The sequence below is a fragment of the Tasmannia lanceolata genome, unplaced genomic scaffold (assembly GCF_043159265.1).
Source record: "Tasmannia lanceolata isolate RefF3 unplaced genomic scaffold, GAP_Taslan_0.1 ptg000006l, whole genome shotgun sequence".
Taxonomy (NCBI): Eukaryota; Viridiplantae; Streptophyta; class Magnoliopsida; order Canellales; family Winteraceae; genus Tasmannia; species Tasmannia lanceolata.
The window spans coordinates 41,419,084-41,441,976 of NW_027518683.1; the positions used below are offsets into that span (position 1 = coordinate 41,419,084).

Genomic DNA, 22,893 nt, shown 5'->3' on the forward strand with positions numbered 1-22,893 from the left:
CTCCAAGATTGCCTGTTTCTTTTAGCAAGTCCAAGACATACTTTCTCTGTGATAGGAACAAGCCTCTAGAGGAACGAGCAACCTCTATCCCCAAGAAATACCTGAGTTGAACCAAATCCTTAGTAGAGAATTCCTTTTGTAAGAAGGTTTTCAAACGTTGTATACCTTGTGAATTGCTCCATGTGATGATTATGTCATCCACATAAACTATCAACAAAATACACCCAGCTAAAGAGTGATAACTGAAGACTGAGTGATCCACTGCGCATTGTTTCATGCCAAAGCGCATGACTGCCTCACTGAATCTCCCAAACCACGCACGCGGAGATTGTTTGAGGCCATATAGTGACTTGCGTAGGCGACACAGGTAGGAGGAAGTCTCCCCCTGAGCAACAAACCCTGGTGGTTACTCCATATACACCTCCTCAGTTAGGTCGCCATAGAGGAAGACATTCTTCACATCCAGCTGATGGAGGGGTCAGCTATGATTAACAGCAAGAGACAGGAGCACACGGACAGAGGGAATTTTCGCAACGGGACTGAATGTCTCAGTGTAGTCAACACCAAAAGTTTGAGTGTATCCTTTCGCGACTAACCGTGCTTTTAAGCGCTCGAAAGTACCATCAGGGAGGTATTTGATGGAGAAAACCCACCGACAACCAACAGGACGGGCACCAGCGGGTAGGGAAACCAGATCCCATGTATTATTACTATGAAGAGCGCCCATTTCTAGGTTCATAGCATCACGCCAGCCAGGATGGTCAAGAGCCTCAGCCACTGACTGTGGTAAAGAGATAGAAGACAGGGAGGAAACAAAGCTCTGGAAGGTACTGGTGAGCTTATCATAAGAAACAAAATTCGAAATAGGATGTGCAGTGGAACGGGATCTCGTACGAGATGCAATAGGAGAATCAGAAACAACAGAGGAAGGCGGAAGAGAAGATACCTGAGAGCGGGAGAGAGGGATCATCGGCTCAGAAGATGATTGTGCGAGAGGAGGTAGAAGAGACCTATCTGTAACTTGGCGCCGCTGATACTGCTGTGTAATTTTAGGTGGAGCTGGCTTCTCCAATGGGGTAGAAGAAGTAGAAGCTGCAGAAGCTGGCCGCACGGAAATAGGAGATGACGGAAGAGAAGCAGGTAGATCTGGTAAGGGAAGCGAGACCTCGGACTCGAGAGAAGGGGTGAAAGATGTCGCGCCATGTTGGAAGAATGCCTCAGACTCAAAGAATGTAACATCGGCACGGGATAATGTATAGGTGGAATCAGCTGGTGCAGGAACAGAAGCAGAGGGAGCGCAATCTGAAACCGAAGCAGTAGTAGCACCCATGTGAGTCGAGCGTGCCAGACGAAGCTCGGGATGCAGGGTATAGCAATGGTCAATATAATGTCCCTCACGCTGACAGTGAGTGCAAAAAGAACGGCCACGGCCACCACCAGAACGACCACCACCACGGCCGGTACGACCACGGCCACGACCAGAGGAGGCTCCACCACGAGGCCTGGCGAGTACTGCCATTATAGGTCGCGAGAGCAGAACCATCAATAGGAACAGATATCACTGGATCACCAGGAGAGCACTGCTGGACGCGGGAGTAAACCTCAGTAAGGGAAGGAATAGCGCCAGAACCAATAATCTGCTGACGAAGATGCATGTACTCTGGACCCAAACTCTCAAGGTACTGCACAACCCGGATCTGATCCCTCTGACGGGCAGCCTTTGTGAGATCCGTGGTAAGCGGCATGTAAACATCAAGCTGCTGACAGAGGCTAACGAATTGGTTGTAATGGGTGGCAAGAGGAAGATCACCACGGCGGAAACGCACCCACTCAGAATAGGTAGAGCAGATCCGACTAATGTTTGCCACGCCAGAGTAAAGAAGAGTAACCTGATCCCATATTCGTTTCGCAGTAGGCAGAAGCATCAAGGGCCCAGAGACGTGAGGGGCCATACTCTGCCACAGAAGGGTGCAAACAAGAGCATCCTCTTGTTCCCATCGATCAAATGTGGGATCCGTCATAGGAGGAAGATCACGACGAATAACGTGGGCTTTCCCACGGGCAATAAGATACTTCTCGACGGCTGCTTTCCAAGTAACATAGTTTGCCCCATCCAACTTAACAGTAGTGATATGTGGGAATGATCCATCCACAGAGAGAGATGATGACGAAGAAGACGCCAAAGAGGGTGTCGGACGAACACCAGGAGCCATTCCTGTGGAAGGATTGTCAAGCACCTCCTCCATAACAACAAGCAAGAAAGAAACAGACAATCCAAACCAAGATGAATAACAAAATAGGTGGGCAAACTAGGGTAGGCCAAGAAAGCTAGACGCGGCTCCAAGAATGACGGGCATCGACGAAGCTTGACAAGAGGGAAGCCATGAGACACAGAGGGGAGCCGCAAAGACAAACAAGAATCAAAGTAGGGGTAAGAGATGAAGATCTAACACATAATAACAGGGAGAAAAGAGTGGTAGGGTTTACCAAGGGATGAAAGGAAGAGGAGGAAAAAAAATGATGTGGGTTGAAAAACTTGGGGTGTGAGGCTTACCAGCAAACCTAGGAATTGGGGGCTGGAAAAAAAATATTCTGATGCGAGGCGAAACACAGCCCTGGGGGGGTCAGAAAATATTTTCTTGGAAAATTTTGGGGGGTGCAAATCCTCGGTCCTGGAAAAAAATTTCCAAGCTAGGAAGAAAATATTTTCCTGGAAAATTTTGGGGGGGCGGGGGTGCAAATCCTCGTTCTTGGAAAATAATTTCCGCCCTGGGTAGAAAATGTGTGGGGAGCTTTGCGCAGGGGAAGAGAAACATGGCGGGAGGGAGGGCCTGGTGCCTTTGGCTCGGAGAGAACGACTCCTCCTCAGGAGGAAAAAGATGGCGTGCCGGTCTGCCTCCGAGTTGGGTTTCGCGGCGAGGGGGGTGGCGGAGAAGATGGAGGCTGCTAAAGAACCCTAGGGATCAGAAAACCCTAAGGCTCTGATACCATGTTAGACGAAAGTTTAGACAGAGAAAATAAATGAGTTAGGGTTATCTCCCCCTGGCTCATATCTTTATACTAAAACATAAAGGAATGTACAAAGTCCTAAATGCCCTTAGGCAAGTTACATATTCCAACACAAACTATTGGGTATGTTATATGAGTTAACTGAAGCTCCTTCAGATGATGTATATATTTCATTCGCTCTTGAAAAACTGGATTACTGGCAATCTGAATATCACTCTTATTGTTTTCGTAAGAATAGGAAAACCAAAGTCTGATAGAATTGCGCAAAGGCAGACAATTTCATGGGGTGCTGCCAACATTGACTGATGTTCCGCTTCAGATAAGGACTTAGAGACAGCAGTACATTTCTTGCATTTCCAGGAAATTAAATAACGTGATGAGACCAGTTTTTTTGTATTTCGCAAGCTCCGCCTCTTATATAATGTTGTTTGTATATCAAAAGAAATGACCAACTTAAGTTCACTATCAGGAAAAACAATGGCATTTTATCAGCAAGATTACCACATGTTACCTCTTTTCATGTCACATGTAACACATTAAAATTATGTGCTAATTACATAACACTACCAAGACAACATTTCTGAAGTATGCTAAAGAAAAGGAATAGTGCATTCATTTCAAATAATATGGAGAAAGAAGTGTTTTAGAAATATATAACAGCAAAAAAAAAAAATTACCCACACCTTACGGTTTTCCTTTGACTCCCAAAGAAGCTCCACCTCCCTTTCAAGCTCTGGAACAACAAGCATTGTTCTCCACCCTGTTTAAAAGAAGCAACAAAAATTAAACCACAGAAAAGAAAGCAACCAGGCATAAAACCATACCATAAAAACAGAGCAAAAATGTGTCAAGCAGATCTCCTTAAAGACCACTCAAAACTGAAACACATCTTTCAATAAATCATGTTTCTGATATCAGCTTTTGCTGGACTACTCTAAAATCAGCTTCTCAATTCCATAAACCAAATTTTGATATGAGGGCTGCTGGGAAGACATGCAGTGTCGGGAAGCTTCCTAACCACCCTCCCCAACAAGCCACACAACCGATAATTCATTGATGGCAATATGCATTGGACAATCATTTTTTTTTTTTTAAATGAACAATGTACTATCTGCTAAATATGGAAATTTTAGGAGGGCAGTTCAGTACAGCCCTGACATGCCCATGTTCATAGCGTTTCCATTTTGATATTGCTATTCATGAAATGATGTTATAAGGTCAGTAAAAATTTTGAAAACAAGAGTACCATTAAACAGGATATCCATTTAAAGGCTATCAGCGCACCCGAGCTTAAGACAATAGGGATCATATTCAGAAAGTTCTAATATAAGAAAAACAGAAGAAAAATATTATACCCAGAACTTTTTTGCTGCGCAAAATATCTCCATATATGTGATCTCCAACATAAAGAACCTATTAACATAAAGAACCTATTAAAAGTTAAACAGAAACATATAATATAAGAACTTAGCAGGAAAAACAGCACAAAATATTTAGCTAAAAACAAAGAACACAGCATGTAATTTCCAGAAATGAATCTCCAAGAATCTACAGCAATTGTCAATCATCGCCAATACATAGGAATAAGAAATCGAAAGTCGTATAAGGTACTTGAGACTGCATTATTGATTATCTTCACCTCCAGACGGGATAAAGAGGAAAGAGGAATCAACATAAATTTGTCATGGAACCAGAAATGAAGAAGCAAAATAATATATGAAGTATATCATGCAATACGAAAGGAAACAGGAACCCCATCTCTCTCACTTCACTGCTTTCGGCTCCACCACCCTGCACTTTGTGCAGCCGACAACCTGTCTTTCTTTTCCCTTGCACTTTCAGTCTGCAAGCCCTGCGGAGTTGCAGGCAACACACCCCTTTCTTTTCTCTTATACCCTCCTCCGTTTACCTCCTTTTCAGCCCTAGAAGAACATGACCTCGGATTTCGGTCAACCACGAAACCGAAATTGTAAATACCCGAAACGTTACTTTATTTCGGCCGAAATTTCATTTTTTCCAAAATTTCGTCCGAAATTTAAGGAAAATCAACCAAAAATGTCGATTTTTTAACTCATTTAATATTTTCCTGAAATAAGATAAAATATTATATTTAATGATTTCGTCAAATTTTGACCGAAATTTCGGTTTCAGTGAGGACCGAAATTTGAAACCATGGCTGTAACAACCTGTCACTTCTCTACCTTTGCTGCTGCTTTGCTGTTCCTGCTGCTTGCTACACGTGCTACATCACCTTTCCCCATCATTAGGAGCCATATTGGTGCTTGGGCGGATCGTGGTTCCACTACTTCTCGCATCTCCTTCCTCTTGGGCCTCATATACACTGAGATTTGGTGTCGGTTAGCTATCCACATTGGCTGATGCACTACTTGGGTGGATCGTTCTTCCTCTACTTTATAAACCTGATTTTGCAGCCTTTTATCTTTTTGGATCAGCCATCCACCTACCTAGATTTCATACTGAGGCTATCTACCCTGGATTGGTGACTTTTGCTCCCTAGTATCTGATCATTCACTTTAATTTTCAGAGTGTAGAGAGTTTTGCAACTTGTTTCCCTATTTTTATAGATATGATTTCATTGGATGAGAGCTATTTTTTGCATGTTTTATTTGGACTGAATTAATCTTGATAATAAATTAACTTTAAGGCTGACTTTGAATGTGAAAAACCTATCAAGGAGCGATCTAATTCTGAACATCTAATGATTTGGGGTTGGTAACATTAACTTTAATTAAAATTATGCCCCCTACTTTCCTAAAAGTTCTCCATGAAACCCGCAAACACAGTTTGCACCAACGTGTTACAATTTTACCATTTCTCAAGCAAGCTGTTAAATAGCATTCATAGTATGATTAGAGTCACAATTTGTTGTGCGGTTATGCTTTCATTTTATATGAATGACATAGTTCACAAGTTAAGAAAAATATTGTCGCTAAGAAAAACAAAAATGAGTATGGCATGCTGTAGTGTGCGAACAAAAGAAGTCAGACGGGAACTACAATAACGTAAAATTAAAATAAAGATATAGTATGCTACTAAACAATACATCATTCTACAAAAACAAGGGCATTAATTTATCAATTTCTTCCTTATTTATAAAAAAATAATATATCCAGTAATAGTTACATGCTAAAATAAAAGTAAAAATAAATTAATAGCTTACAGATAATATCTGAAAAAAACAAAAAAGATAAATTCAGGGCCCAACGATCATGTGTGTCAAGCATGCAAAACATGGAAATTAAGAAATAAAATAATGGAAACATTTAAATGAAACTACAGCTCAATATTGGAGAATAAGCATAAGAAATCATGCCCAAGATATAAACTTCAAATTCAATAAAAACAAAAGCTACATAAAGAATAAAAAGTAACTAATATCAATCTTCATGGATCAAATAATGCGGCACCTGTGAACTTGCTTCAATTGAAAGTAGTTTATGCAGATGACCAACACTCCCTCCCTGATAATGCAATTACAGAACATCAACATTATCAATTGATGATTCAATTTAATTGACAAGAAAAATAGTTCACGGCCACAGAAGATAGACAAAATTTTTGAAGTACTAATAGACTGTTTAATTGCAGAATGTCACGATAGCATCTCTTATATCCTGGTCAGCATTACTTTGGCTTGTAATTCCCATGAAATGCAGGTTAAAATAATACCTGGAAAACTCTACAAGCCTTTTTCAGTCCCTTGGATGGTGATCTTGGTGATGTATTTCCAATCTTTTTGACATACGATAGAAAAAAAAAGAAAAAAAAACAGACGTAAGAAAAAATAACTGTATCAAAGAATGGACTGGAATCGTTCAAAAGAAAAAAGAATGGACCGGAAGCACATTTGATTTATTTCTACTAGCCTGAGGAAGAAGAGTGCCATTATCAGTATTGAGTAGCATCCCAGTTTCAGGTTCAACTTCAAATAAATTTGCACGATTTTCATCATGGAAAAAGCTTGGCTTGCAGCTGTAAACAGTGAACAGAATAAAGAGGCTACTAAGATATGGTCGAAGGTAGTTGATGTCAAATACCTATGAGAAAAGGCATGCATATTATTGCTCCACAACAAATAAAAAGAAAGAAAAAAAAAACAGGTTGCAGCTTAAATGACCCAAAAGTGCCATATCTAAAACAGAATCAAAGATAGGAAAATTAATCCAAGGACGATTCCCACATTTAGTATCTTAATTTACCACCTTTGAAACAATCCCACATGACAGCAAGATGTATTGAGAAATGGATCTTGATCCGGTTTCAAGATCTATGAACAAGAGAGATCCCTAAATATCCATTTGAAAAAAGAGATGAATAGATAGGGCTGAGCAGCAAGCAACGCCCTATTAGTTAAGTCAAAGTCGTTGCGCGCCTTACTACTTGAACTTACATGAGAGGGGCTAATAGGGGGGCTCCAAGGACGATTCCCACATTTAGTATCTTAATTTACCCCCTTTGAAACAATCCCGCATGACAGTAAGATGTAAATCTAAAAATATTGCACCACTTCAGTGTCCAAAGGGGCCCCACTTTGAGGCTCTGTAAAGATCTTCACAGCACTAAGCATAGACTATAGTGAAGGAATCCCGAGTTCACCAGTTCATATGCATGTGCAACTGCCCTCTAACAATGAATGGTCAAAATGTTGCATAACTTGTGAAGGTAACAGTTCAGCAACCCAACCAGAATATTAGTTGCTGGAATAAAATAGGTTCACTCCACTTTACTATTGCAAGCATGTAACTAATCACACCTGGTTTGATTGTCCTTTCACATTTGGGATTTTGGTTCAAGGTTTACAAAGGACTTGTTAAAGTGAACCATGACAAAGCATTAGGCATGTATGATGAAGAAGCGTCTTTCCAGAAAAAAAAAATTTGAAAAGTGACATTTCATTGATATTATAATAACACTAGGACTAGGAGTCCCAACTTGTATTACAAAATAACATATGGAGGATGGACTGGGTATACCCAGGACCAAGTAGAGGAAAAATTAAAGCTGTTAAAGTATAAAAGATAAATAATGCCTTTCTCTAATAGCTTAAGCTTTTGGAGAAGTTGGTAAGTTAACATGGTATCAGAGCCAAAGGTCTCGAGTTCAAACCTCCCGGATAGCAAAAATCCACATGCGATGGTCGGCCCAAAGTGGGACCACATGTCCCACGTGTTTGCCAAGTGGGCCACACGTGCGGGGGAGTGTTAAAGTATAAAAGATAAATAATGCCTTTCTCCAACAGCTTAAGCTTTTGGAGAAGTTGGTAAGTTAACAAAAGCATAACAAGTTACAAAAACATATCTCTCTCTTCCCTCCTTAAATCCACAGAGATCGCCTAGCTGCCACAGTATCCCAGGGCCGCTCCAACACGGGGTGGCATATCTAGGAAGCGCATCTCGCCAGCTCCTCAAGAGTGTATTGGAGGTGGGGAACCGGCAAACCCATGAGGGCGGCATCCGGGTTTCTCTCCAGAAAACCAAGACTTTTTCGGATAAAGATATTTTCTTCTGTGTCTAATAGCCACCTCCCTGGTGAGCTCCCAAGTACGTTTCCTCGAAGCTCTTTCCTCACTCATGAGTAACATGAAGAAAGGGTGCTTATACAAAGGAGAGTGGGTCTCTTCCACTGAGGCAAAGCCACAAACACTGTAGAAAGTGAAAGGGCCATCTTTAGCGTCTTGCTTAAAAATTTTCTAGAATTTCCTAAGCACATCCCCTGAGATCTCATTACGCCTTGGATCGTTGATGGATGCCCTCTCTTCGTCATAAACCATCATTCTCATCCAATGAAGGATTTTTTCCAAAACCAGAATCTCCATGAATAGCTTCCTGCTTGGACCCCCAGGGCATGTGTGAGATTCCTGCTGCGGAGAATGAGAATGATGGTTGTTCATTTCTGCCTACACAAAGTTGAAGTTGGATCGCCCAAGAGACCAAAGGAGCCCAAACGTCTCGCCTGAAATCTGTAAGCTCCGGGGATTAAAACATTTTCTACTATCAAGAAAGAAGGCTCCTTTGTAAAGAAAATCCTCAATTTCTCGATAAAAGAGCTCTACTTACGCCACGCGCCAAAGCGGGGTGAGAAATACTATCGTAGCTATTACATAGCATACCCCACCATTCAAAAGCCGATAATACCAAGGTTATACAAAAACAAGAAGCTCTTTAAACCAAGGAAGCAGGATTCTTCCCTGGGAGCCTTCGATTCCCGCTTTCGATTTCCGCTCTGGCAACCTTGCTTTAAACCCAATCCTTAGCCAAAATTGGGGAAAGGCCCCCACCCACAAAGAGTTAGGTGGTGGCCAACAGGTACTTCTCCAATGGCACAAACTACGCTGGACGAGGGAAAGGGTTTATCCAACCGTCTAATTTTTCTCAATTTCCGCTTAAGGGCAAGAAGGTCATACTTCTTAAGGCCAAAGCCAACAGTTGTCAGATATTCCTGACCAAGAACCTTTTTCCCCAATCCCCGCCCACGTACCAACAGTCTAATCTTGGGCCGCACACCATTATTTGATTGGACAGAACCAGGACTTGAATTTGGCAGGGGCCCCAAAGGTTCTCCGAGGAGCTTATCCTGTTGCACCAGAATGCTGGCAGTTAACGGCACCGTCGGCTTCCCTAAACCAGCAAAAATCTTTGGGGGAGAATTTAAGGCAACCGGCCACCCCTTATGGCCGAGGAGCTCGAGACTAACTGAGCAATCCACAGGATCCTCTTGAATTTCAAATCCAACAGGGTAATACTGATCAAAGATCCGGATATTAACAGGAGGACCTGATAAGCGTCAACGGGAAGTTAGGATTTCGGCCGATACGAAATTCATACAGTGTTTGTGATTACCTTCCATTTTTGTCTCCAAGACTGCACCGAACAAACTCCCTAAGGCTTCCACCGTTGAAATGGTCCAAGCATGCAAAGGGATACTGTAAAAATTAACCCAGAGAGCTTCCTCACCCTGGTTGTAATCCCTATGCCACGCTGAAAGAGACAAGAGATGATCTCCCAGGGCCTCGGATCCCCTGGTTAGGATCTTATTGGCCTGTTTTCTGATTCAAAAATAAAGAGGAGCTCATCCTTAGCCAATGAACAGTGTAACGATGGAATTTCCAAGTGCTTCCGTGCCCAGAGCCACAGATCCTCTAGGGTCCCTTTGATATCTCTCCTTCTCCCTATTAGACATGACTTTAAAGAATCCCTCGCCACCCGAGATAGATAAGGAAGAGACCCCCCCCCTCCCCCCCCCCCCACCCCCACCAGACGTGTAATAGGACGTCACCACTATCAGGCCACATCCCACCCTTGCTATCCAGGGAGAATGGCGGACTAACATTGGACACCAGCTTTGGGGTTTTTTTAAGCTGCCAACACCAACGGCACTTATCTCACCACTTGAAATTCACATATTCAAATGAAGAGCAAGACCAATCTTCCTTTCGCCTATCCACTCCCTTCTTAGCTTTCCATTTGCGATTTACCCCCGCACATGTGGAGTTGATCTGGTTTTATCATGAAGTGAAGAAGATGGAGAGAGTGATTTCTTCTTTTTGTGCTAGCATCGACAGCATCTACTTCTCCACCTGAAGTTACAATAGTTACAAAGGGGACAGAGCCAGTCCCCCTGACGTTCCTCCCACATCTCAAATTTTTTTAGAATTTGAGCATAAAAGTACTTTCCGTCTTTCCAGAAAAATAAATAAGAGAAACAGGTCAAAAAGTATAAAGTAAGAGTCTCTCACTCATGGGGAAGAATTAGAGTTGGAAGGGATTACATACGAGCTCAAAAGATGAATCTCACCAGGTTCCCCCTCTTTATGAACAGAAAGATACGTGATTCCAAAATACGGAAACAAAATAGTACATTGGCCATACAAATCCCATGTCTAAGGAGTGAAAGATGCATGCTTCTGCGAGGTGAAATGAAGTTTACAAACACAAATCCAACCATCCTTCTAATGCACTATTTTCAGATTTTAGAAAACCTTCTAGATCTAACCCTAAGCCCCTAGATCTACAACCCTACACTCTACATCTAAGCCTCCAACCTGTAGATCTAAAACTCTGCACCTTAGATCTAAAACCCAACATCCATGAAATCTATACGTAAGAATGTTTCTCCTCCTCTCTCGTTTCTACGTTTTTTTCCCTTTTTTCTATCTCCAGCCATTGTGGTGGATTTCAAACCCCTTTGCCTCCAGCCCTTCGTGCCATATTGCATCCCTTTTTCCCTCCACCCCTTCGTGGTGAATTGCATTCCTTTTCTTTGCAATCAGCCCAATTTATGGTTGATCGCACATTTTTTCTTGTTGTATTGCTTTGTATTCATTTGTCCTTTCAACGATCAGAAATTCAATGGACAAATTGATTGTGACTTCATGAGAGAAATTGAATATATTATGAGATAATGTTATGATTAATAGCTTGTGTGATGCTGGCAGTCTGGCACATCCGGTCGAAATTCCATGATCGTTGATCGTCCTTTCAGAAATCTCCAAATTAACAATCAGATGCGTCAGATCGGTGATCAGGCCGATCATATTGCTGAAGAGTACTATCAGAAGGCCAATCATTCTGATCGGTAGGATATTAAAGTGGCTCTTAGATCGATGGACCTCGTCGATCCTGGACAAATGAAGGAAATTGGAGATCGTTCGGATGATTTCACTATTGCCTCGTCCATCCGATGACATCAAAGTGGGCCACTGCTCACTTTAGCAAGAAGAAAATGACAACTAGTCAAGTTAGTTAAGAAAACTAGTTTCCAGTCTGAACACCTTAGGTGTTCCTAGTGTGAACACCCAATGTGTTTTCAGTATGAACACCCAAAGTGTTTCCACTGTGAATACCCAAGGTGTTTCTAAATTCTAATATAAACACCCAAAGGGTTTCTAGTGTGAAAACACAAGGTGTTTCCTGTGTAAAAACCCAAAGGGTTTCCAATGTGAACACCCAAAGTGTTCTAGTGTGAAAACATAAAGTGTTTCAAGTGTGAAAGTTGGAAACAAGGAAACTAGTTCCAATGTGAACACCCAAGGTTAGGTAAGACTTGTGTGTGTGAAAGCTGAAAAATCTCTCTTTTTGTCTATAGACTATTTATTATGTATGACGTGTGTGTGTGTGTGAAAGCTGGAAAATATGTCTTTATGTCTGTAGGCTATTTATTGTTGTAAAGAGGTTCCACCTCTATAAAAGGACCATAAACCTCAATGAAGAGCATTCCACTTTGAGTTATAATTTCTTTCTTTTGGAGAAGTATCTTCTTATCTTGTTCTTCTGGGAAGAAGTGCATAGGTTTACTTAATGAAAACTTATCATTCTCTTTGAGTTTTTTCATCCATGTTGTATTTAGGTTACCTCCTGCTTTGATGCAAGTTTAACCACTGAAGCAACCCCTTCTCTCTTCCGTTATTGTACATTCACCCAATACCGTCTCTAAGTTCATGCAAACGGCCACCCTTATCTACCATCTTCTACCTCTTGAAAATCAAATCAAAGCCTTTAGCTCCTTCGCCCTTTTCCAAACCAAAACAATCTACTACCCTTCTCACCACTATCATCTTCGTACCTAGCCCTCACCAAACCCCTCCAAACCAAAACCATCTTGTAACGACCCGATTTCCAGAACCAGGCCGCTACACCTATTTTGACAAATCACCTGAATTTTTTATTTTTTATTTTTTTAAAAGGAACAACTTAATTGAGCGGAAGCATTCACAATAATAAAATTCATCCATAATTTTAAAACTCACTCTGTTCCAAATTAAAGACCTAGCATTCCAAATAAAATTTATTACAGCCCGAAATTTAATAACTTAAACTGAGTTTAATAAAACGACAGGTGACCCATCTGTCACCCCACCCTCTCTATTTATTTCCCCATTCCCGCTTTATTTATATGTCTTCGTTTGCGAAGGCTCCCTCTTCTACTAATCCTGTGGAGGGAAATGTAGCAACGTAAGAGCAAGGAAAATGGCTAACGACATAAAAGCAATACAGTACAATAACCATAAAAATTCTCAATGATCAATATTAGAATCCATTTTAAACTATACAGTTTTTCTCAAATCCTACATAAATGAGACATAACTACATTGGCATTTTATTTATTCAAATTACAAGAAGAAATATAGGTGGAAATAAATCAAGCAATATGTACTCTCATCCCCAATAGTCATACGGCAATTCCCAATAAAATCATGTTCGGTGGCCTTCCAGCCTGGCCGTCAACTATTGACCATCAAGGAGTCCTCCGTCCCCTAATGAGACGTGCTCCTTTCTAGGGTTCTCTTTGGGTCACCATATGGTTCCACCCGAAATGCATTGTCAGCCAGGTGTCGTACGCTCTCAGCCTGGGTAACTTTTGGCTTTTGCCCAAGGACGAATCTAAGGGTCTGCCTTAGTCCTCCCTCCCTCGTTTCCAAATCCTAGAATGGCATACAGAATCTACAATTTTTCTTTATGAACATGCTGGGTCTATTTTAATTTACAACTTTATCTAACATAAATCATAGCAAATTCGCTTTCTGAAATGAAAGCCTAAAGAAATATGGTATTGAAACATATGCGATGCCTTTACCTTCTAACACAGTCATATATCAAATAATCATAAGAATTACACTGAGTTACCGTTATGAAGCGAGTCCATATTCACTTGCCTTGTTTTTCCTTGGTGTTGGTAAGGAACGTCTCTATAAGTTGCGGAGGCAGCAATCTGTACAAAATATCATCATACGATAAGTGTTCTAACCACCGTTCTAACCATCTTATTTATCTTGTTAGGTTTAATTGGGTCAATTCTGTTTTAATCGCGATGTTGCAAATTTTTGAGTTTATCTCGGCTACTCGTCTTCAAATGATCAAAAGACTTATCATATATATATATATATATATATATATATATATATATATATATATATATATTAGGTATCGAAACATGCCAGTGAATATTCATATATGGTTACAGGAGCTGTCCCGCTCACCTAGTTTATTAAGCCATGTTCAGGGGCATGCCCAGAATCCAGTACATCTACCCGTATAAACCCACACATGTGTTTCTTTAAATACAACTACTCCCACTGCCATGGAATAATTTGACCCTTATATATGTATAAAACCCATATATGTATAAACCCATATATGTATGGAGTCACGTATATATATAAACCCATATATGTATAAAACCCATATAGGTATAAAACCCGTATATGTATAAAAACCCATATAGGTATAAAACCCGTATATGTATAAAAACCCATATAGGTATAAAACCCATATATGTGTGGACCCACGTATTTTATAAATATATATATATATATATATATATATATATATATATATATATATATATATATCAGTGTGTGTTTCATTAAGTACAGTTTTTCTTTTTGACATATGATCACACCCCCTTTCTTCCCTGGACCTCCCTCTTAACACAAAAATTTATTATTAAAAGATGCTAATAAGGGTGGCCCAAGGTAGAAAGAGAGTGGGTTTATTCATTCCCTTTTCTTTTCCCTTTTTTTTTTTTTGTTGACTTTATCCTCTTTGCCTAACACATACGTTTTTGGGTTTTCTTCTTTTTTTTTTTTTTTTTGCAGGTTTTGGGTTTCATGAAGGTGGATGATGAAGATGATGGCTTAACTTAGAATTGAAGGCATTAATGGGGTTCAAGATTAGAGGCCATGGGATTTGGGTTTTGAGCTCTCACAAAGGATTTTGAGAAAATAGAAGTTGCAAAGCATTCTTGTCTGTGTTATTTTCATTTTTAATTGGCTGTAATTAGGGCTTAAATTTTTGGATTATAATCAAGCAAGAGTTTGGAGTTAATAGTACTTACTTGGATTTAGATGGAAAGGTAACCCTAAATCCCCTTTTCTTCTTCTTCTTCTTCTTCCTGTTCTTCTTCTTCTTCTCTCTCTCTCTCGGTTTTTTTTTTGGTTTTCTTTTGGACGGCAAATCAAAATGGGTAGAAAAACCCATACGTTGGATTCTTTTAAAACCCACAAATTAGAATTTTTTTTTTTGTCTTGTTTCCCTTTTCCCCTTTTTCTTCCTTATTTGATATGGCCCTAATAGGAAGTATTTTAAGTTGATTTAACTATACTTAGAAGTAATTTATTGGATTCTCTCATTAATCCAAGTTTCTAAATTAAGTTTCATAGTAAGCAAGAAATGCCCTAAGGCTATACTTAACTACCTAAAATTTTGGATTTACAGTGATCTACCCAATTTATATAATTAGGTTATCAAATCTGATCTGGGAGATTTTAATTTAGTGTGTACCTATGGCATACGAATTTAATTGGAGGGTTTTAAATATAATTACAATATCTAGTAAATTTGAGGTCGTTACACATCTACTATAAGAGCATATAACTATACAATAAGAAATAATTCAAAGACTTCAAGTTCTAGGGACACAGATCTCATAAGGTACCAGAGCAATATAGAAAATGAATTGCCTGAAATTCAACTATCATCATCGACAAACACCAAGCCTAAATACAAGCAAAACCATACCTAAATACAACCAAAAGAAAACACCACTGAGAGATTAATGAGTTATGCTATATCAAACACTAGAAACCTTGGGATTGAGCCTCTAGTTCAATGGCTTAAGGATTTGTTCTTCAAACTAGAGGTCAGAGGTTTGATCCCAGCTTACCTACCAAAACAAAAAAAATACTAGAAACCAGAGATGCAAACAATATTGCTGCCAATTGAGATACATCAAACTTATCCATTCAGCAAGAATTCCGAGCAGTACTAGCCTGTGATTCATTCCTACAAGTTATAAATTGCCAAAGAATAAGAAGAACCTGCCAGTAATGACGACATCAAACTTCTCCAGCCAATCATAGTTGCAAGGGGAACAACCGTTCAAACTTTGGCCTCCACAAAGAAAATTCATCACGATATTTGTGTAGTCCCACAAGCTGCACCAGATAAACAACAGAAACTCTACTTTCAGCTAGTACAACAAAAATATAACACAAGAAACAGTCGGTGGAGAACCCAAATCCAGTTTCACTAGTATCATAACAAAGAAAAACAGCCACTATCAAGCCCATGTATAAGAGAAAAATAATCAAATGGATCAAACTTGGCATCCACAGGAAATAAAAAGGTCATATAAAGATGCCCACTGATTTAACTGTAGGTTGCTGTGAGCCTGTGACATTGGGAGTCAAGTGTTTGATTTGGCATAACTCAAAAAGAATGATTTCTCGATTCGCCAAAATATTTTAATCAATTATTAAATTTTATTTTTTTACATAATAATATACTAATAACAAGTAATATATTGAAATTTTTAATAGGTAAGTAGATATAATGTAAAAAGAATGATTTGTTGATTCTCCAAAATATTTTAATCAATTATTAAATTTTAATTTTTTAGATATAATTTTTTATTCCCATTTAAGAAACTAATTATTAAGATGGCAGTAATTGTAAAGTTGTGATAGTAGTATTCAAAGAGAGAAAAACTGTTTAAAAGAGGCATAAAAGTGTCTAAGCAGATCTTGACACATTGGAATTAGGGACGTGTCCGACACGGGTTCTTTGCCCATTTAGAAGAATCCATATAACATGCTGCAGCAAAAGAAATTATTTAGAACCCAGCCACAAGGGAAGAAAAAAGAATAGGTGGGGAGCATGTGTTCAACAAGAAAAAAACATTCAACTGATGGCTCATCAGGAGTGTCGTATACCACCCAAATCTCCCTCTTTAGACAAATCTTAACCCTCAAAAAACAGAGAGATCTCCCCGCTGAATGCGAATATTTGGCATCCATCATTTTAACCACTCACTTGCAGATCGCCAATTAAGGGTAAGGATCGTCTATAGGTAAGACTTTGGGGGCACACCGGCATGGTCTATCCAAGATGCGGCTTAGCAAACGAATGGTTTGGAAGATTGAACATGTGGCCCCCGATTCTAAATTTCTACCTTTGCCCACCTTATTTTTCTTTAGGAAAATAAGGCTGAAGACCATATATTTCCTAATATTTTACAAGCTTTTATGGGATTACTAGAGCACTTATTTGGGTTACAACATTAACATAAAGTAAATCCCTTCTTCACATTATTTACAGGCATTATAGGTGCATGCCTTTTATGCTTCACAGTTGCTGTTTAAGTTACGTTCAATAAGAATTGGAAAAAATGAGTGATATGACTACCTTCAGGTATGCATAGGAAATCTTTAGAATAGATCCGAGAAATTTGAGCATTCAGCAGTCATATTAGTTTATAGGGGAAGTAATAGCAGGTACCTAGAATGTCAAGCTTGCCTTACTCAAGAGAAGACTAACAACAAATGCTCCTAACCCACAAATATAACAACAATGGAGGATGATAAGACCATATTATAATCATAGTTCTAAATTTCCACCGAAACTGACATAAAAGACCTAAATGTTTCTGTTTCCATCCCCATCGAAACGTTCCCGAAACCGGAATGCATACCGAAACCAAAACCGTAAGTGCATTAGTGGTATACTAAAGCAATATATGTATATGGTACATAATTATATTTATATGAATTGGATGTGAAATGTGGTGCATGCATTATGTATAAATATTTATATGAATTACATGTGACAAGTGGTATGTACTAAATTACCAGATATGCGTGACAATGGATGTCACTAAGTGTCGATGTTATTAAACAAGGGAGATATCAATATGAATCTAGAGCACGTCATCCATATAAATGGATCCTTCCATTCCAAAATTCTTTTATGTGAAAAGAAATGCATGAAAGAAAATATGGTACCTATTTGTCACCAAGAATGTCGCACGACCAGAATCTCGGAGCATTTTAAGCATTGGGACGATTGATAGATCCTCATTGATATACCTTAATAAATGCACAATGGTCAAAACACAAGGAGTACATAATAACATAAATAGTAAAAAATGGTAGATTTTATAATTCTTCAAGAAGAAAATAAAAATTATATAACCTTTAACAATTTAGTTGAATGATGATTTATGATTGGAAATGAAGCATTTCTTTTCTAGATTTTTTTTTTTTGTAAGAAGGCAGCCAAATTTATTAAGAAAAATAGAAAGAACCGAGATAGTCAATACAAAGTGGGTAAAAGAACAATTGAGCAAATACAAAGCAAGGACAAGTGTAAAGACTACCCTCATTAAATCTAAAATTTAATCTAAAAACTACATAAAGCCGTTCAATATTCATAATTTAGGGAAGTAATTAGGGGCATTTGATGACTAAATTAAAAAGGCTGGTAACAATTAAAAGGAAAAACGGTTGGAAATTATGAGGAAGGAAATCACGATCTCAAAATTTCAAGAGGAGAATGGGCAAAAATAAAGATTTTCTTTATGGATCGTATTTATTTTGTGGTAACTTCCATCCTTGCTTAGAAAAGCTTAAAAGTCTCACCCAAATTAGTTACATACCTCATTGTTAAAATCAAAAATCAAGAGAAGAAGAGGGGAAAGAATACAGTGAGAAAGAGAGGAAGAAAAGAGAGGCTCGGACGGTTCTTGGCTGTGAAACCCATCTTGATTCTTCGTCTTCTCCATTCACCAGCCGAGAGGTATGCTTCTTTTGAATTTTACTTGAAATCCCATGGCAACTTCTTCTTCTATTTTTGGAAACCATGGAATTTCATCCCCAAAACCGTGTATGCTATGGAACCCTTTCTGTTTATTCTGTAAAACCCATTTCTTTTTCACGATTTCTTCCATGCCCCCTATCGCACTCCAAAACCTGCAGAAAACCGACATCTACGTTAAAATGAATTTAGTGTTTCTACAACTAAGAAAGCAAGATACAAAAAGGAAAATACATAAATAAATAAAATGATTTATACATTACCCATATCAATTCCACGATTTTTCCGTGCCAAATCTCACGATTTAATCACCTGCAAAAACCCTCATCTTCGTTAAAATGAAATTAGAGATGCTGTAAACAAATGAAGCAAGGCAGAAAGAGAAAAGAAAGAACGAAAATTTTAATACTTATGCCCTTGTTTTACCTTGAGACACCCCCCTTTTTGTTTATTCGTTTTCTTAAAAAAAAAAACCACAGTACATATGTATGGGTATAAATGTTCTTTTGAATAGTAATGCGTATAAACTAATGTATACGTAAAAAAATCTGTGTATAATAACTAAATAGACATGGTACAATTTTGATGTATAAATTAGTGTATAAACTATGTATCTCATCCTTGCCAGGTTATCAATCTTCCCACCTCCTCTAGGGGGGCTCGTCAAATTTTATCCACAAATCTAACTGGAAGGCAGGTGACAGTTAGACCTTGCCTTGTAATGGTTTCCAATATAATTTGTCTATGCAATGTGGTTATGTTTATAAAATTTTGTCTTATTAATACCTGCATAGCTTAATTATACTTGCTTACCTGGCATGAATTGAAATGAAAAATAAATTGTTCTAAAACCTTATGCGAAGTAATGCAGGAAGGCTGATAAAGGTAATGTACTTTAAATTTCTAATTGCATATTTACATGGGAGAGAGTGAAGGGGAACTTAAGGGTGTGGTGGTATCATCCTGGGACCTAAGGTCCAAAGGCCAACGCGAGAAGCGTGTACAGCCTTTCGTTGGCAAACCATCCAAAAGGGATAGTATCCCCGAAACGGCTCGGCATTAAATGCGAGACCGAAATCCGAGTCCATAACGCCACTACCTTTAGACAGGGGTAGTGGGTAGTCGTGCGGCAAGGACACCGGCAAAAAGAAAAAAAAATGGGAAAGTCAGAAAAGAACTGACAGAAAAATAAACTGGGGAAAAGCCGGATGTACCTGGGGAATGTGCTGTCTCAATTTATATAATCGTTGCATACATAGTATAAATTTGGATTATTGTCACTCCTGTTATTTATATTGCAATCAATAGCGTAATTCCTTTCCAGTTTTTATTATTGTTGATATATATTGCTGAGGATCTGGATTATATTGCCTGTACTTTTTATATTGTCTCTCTTACTCTGCTCGGTCTCTGGAGGACCCTGCTCTGACGTTGTTTACTCCACCACAGGGGTTGAGGCGTTAGATGGTGGAGCGTTTGCAAATGAAGGAACCTTGGGATAAGGGACTGTGTTATCAGAGAGTTCGTTTCTGGGGTTTTTGCATTTTGACGTCATGCGTCATTTACCACTTTTATTTCTATCAAGACTTTATTTAGTTTGGACTTTGGTAATTTAAAACTTTTCTTTTCTTTTGAAGTATGAGTATTGAAATTGTTATGGTAAGACATATTTAATTTGGAATAAGACTTTATCGTGGTTGCTGAATATAAAAAAAAAAAAATATTTCCATGATTTTTGCGTTCTTTTGCTCGTAGCGACTTGACGGAAATCGGGTCGTTACAACAAGTTAAGGGGGGGGAGAATAATAAAGCGCCAAAGACTCTTTTCTAGCAATTATACAGGTGTTTTTGTATTTCCTTACTTCTTGCTATATTTTATTTATTTTTTAAAAATTTATTTAGAGAATTAGAAATTTCTCATGAAGCTTATGCATCGCACCATCTCTGAAAACACTACTATACACTAGGCATATGATCCCGTACAAGTAGCAACTTTCTGATCTTCCACTTTAACAACAAATTCTTTTACTTTTCTGACATGTGTGCGCGCACACACAAACACACATGATTCAGTTCATTCATTTAAAATTTCAAGGATTAAAAAATGTGCGGGTCATCTTATTCTTGTGAACATAATGGGAAAATAGGAATCCGAGAGCACCAAGGGTTTGATTCTTGAAAAGACCATACTTTGTTACTATTCAGAAATGTAATCAACGTTTTTCTTCATATAAAACTTAAAGCAAAAGTTAACAATTTCAGTACTTACTTTCCAGGATTCTTTGCAACCATTTGCTTCAAAGTTCCATCACGATGGCACAAGTCAACTGCAGCTCGAACATCTCTATACATACGACTATAGCTGCGAGTGGAGAGTATAATGTTTCTTAATTGCAATTCAGAAAATAAATATAGCATGTTCTAGAAGTAGAAAATATGAGGACATAAAACAAGCAGATTAAGCAATGTCTAGGATCTGAAAATGTTCAATCTTGCTCCCAATAACAATTCTTCCTTAAGTTCTGGAGTCATTGGATTACCAATTGAAAGTGTCTCAGAGCTTTTCATTGCTTATAGAAGTGCTGTCATTGCATACATTCCAAGATGGCAGCGGGCGAGCATTTCCATTGATTTGTTGGGCCACCACAAGTTTAGTAAATCATTGCCAGTCCAACCATGATTGATCTTAAACCTTTCGACCACTTTTAGGGTTTCCCATGAAAAGATTAGCCTTTAAGACTGTTTGCAGGCCTTGACAAAGGAATTAGGAGTTGGCACCATTCTATCACGGTGGGACTGTTACAACAGCTGGCAATGGGGATGCATGGCAGCCCAACAGATCAACAGCACCAATCAGCAAACATATGCACCGCTTGTAAGGTGAGGGTCTGAGGACTGCCCCAAAAATATAGGAACGGTGGTCATCCATGTAGTAGAACCCTTTATATAATAGTTGACTTTAGTAGATGTCAAAGAATAATGTATATTGTCTTGTATTAAGTACCCTGGGGCACTTTTTGTCTTTTTCTTTTAATAATAATCATATATATATGTTAGTCGACCTAATTGGAGGTAGACTAACACATCTTTTCTCCCTAAACTGAACGTCGTAATCTCTCTCCCTGCGGTTTTTATTTCTCTCTGTTTTAGACATGCTGTGACATGGTATAAGAGCATGCAACTGATGCTCTTTCCCGTCCTAGCACCAGACAAGAGCAGATCTGAAAGGAAGGTATTGGTTCCATCTCCAAATCAAAACTAATCACTTCTCTAGTTTTTCATTTCTAAATCAGATATGATCTCCTTTTTCATCCTTTTCTTCCATTTTTCCCTTTTTTTGGTGTTAATCCAAAGTCTGGAATGATCGTCTTGAAACAGATCTGACGGTTTCTCTTCTTTTAATCTTTTCTTTTCTCTCTAAATCAGATCCGATCAGACCCCAGTTTATATCAGATTTGATCACAACCACAAAGATCTCTTACTTTTCTCTTTCCTGTGCAACAACCATAATGGTCAGTTACTGTACTTGTGCCAGTGGGGACTAAATATCTTGTTTCATCTCCCGATGATGATGACTCTCTTATCGTTGGTTGTTCTGTCCTCGGACTCCCAATGCCCAGAGGCAGCTCCGTACGTACTTTAAGTTTTAGTAACTTTGGTCCAGAGTTGTGACTCCTCCCCAAACTTCCATAACCACTTTCCCGGAAGAGCTTGATTCGCTTACTTTATCTTTCTAAATCCCAAACCTCCCCCTTTATAGATTTGCATACTTCCTCCCAACAAACCAGGGGGATTCCTCTCTTTTCTTGAAACCCCAGGCTGAATTCTGATTAAATTTCAGTAAAAGGATAATCTCTGGCTGGTGACACCATTCCATCCATGCATAAAGTTTACTCACGCCTACAATGTGTTGGGGTGTTTATCTCCACATTGGATTTTATCACAGCAAAGGAATCTTCTGCTCGTGTATCTACAAATTATGACCATGGGTGTGGTCCTGCTTGGTGGCAAGGATAGAGATTCAGGGGGAGGCCGAGGTAGAGAGGTATTCAGAAATGTGTTCAGTGTGGCAGAACAAATCATACTATGGATAAGTGTTGGGAGAAGTTTGGAAAGCCGGAGTGGGTGATGGGGATCGACATCCCTTGCGAGTTTATTCTCGGCAGGGGCGCCCTCGAGGAGCCCTGTAGAGTTCTTTCTATTATTATTTGGGCCCAAAGGGACCTTTTTAATATTATTAGATATTATTGGTGGTTGTTTTAGCCATTTCTGCTAT

At 39.0% G+C, this 22,893-nt stretch overlaps 1 protein-coding gene across 1 annotated transcript in view; it reads right to left on the reverse strand.

Moving 5' to 3' along the window:
* Positions 1-22,893, reverse strand: part of LOC143880308 (uncharacterized) — a 47,166-nt gene that overhangs the window by 19,959 nt on the left and 4,314 nt on the right. Inside the window, exons 3-10 of the mRNA XM_077383184.1 lie at positions 20,887-20,979; positions 17,807-17,890; positions 15,845-15,961; positions 6,897-7,002; positions 6,700-6,762; positions 6,438-6,491; positions 4,365-4,422; positions 3,693-3,769 (exon numbers count right to left, since the gene is read on the reverse strand). Coding sequence (XP_077239299.1) covers positions 3,693-3,769; positions 4,365-4,422; positions 6,438-6,491; positions 6,700-6,762; positions 6,897-7,002; positions 15,845-15,961; positions 17,807-17,890; positions 20,887-20,979 — 652 coding nt within the window. The remainder of the gene's footprint in view (positions 1-3,692; positions 3,770-4,364; positions 4,423-6,437; positions 6,492-6,699; positions 6,763-6,896; positions 7,003-15,844; positions 15,962-17,806; positions 17,891-20,886; positions 20,980-22,893) is intronic.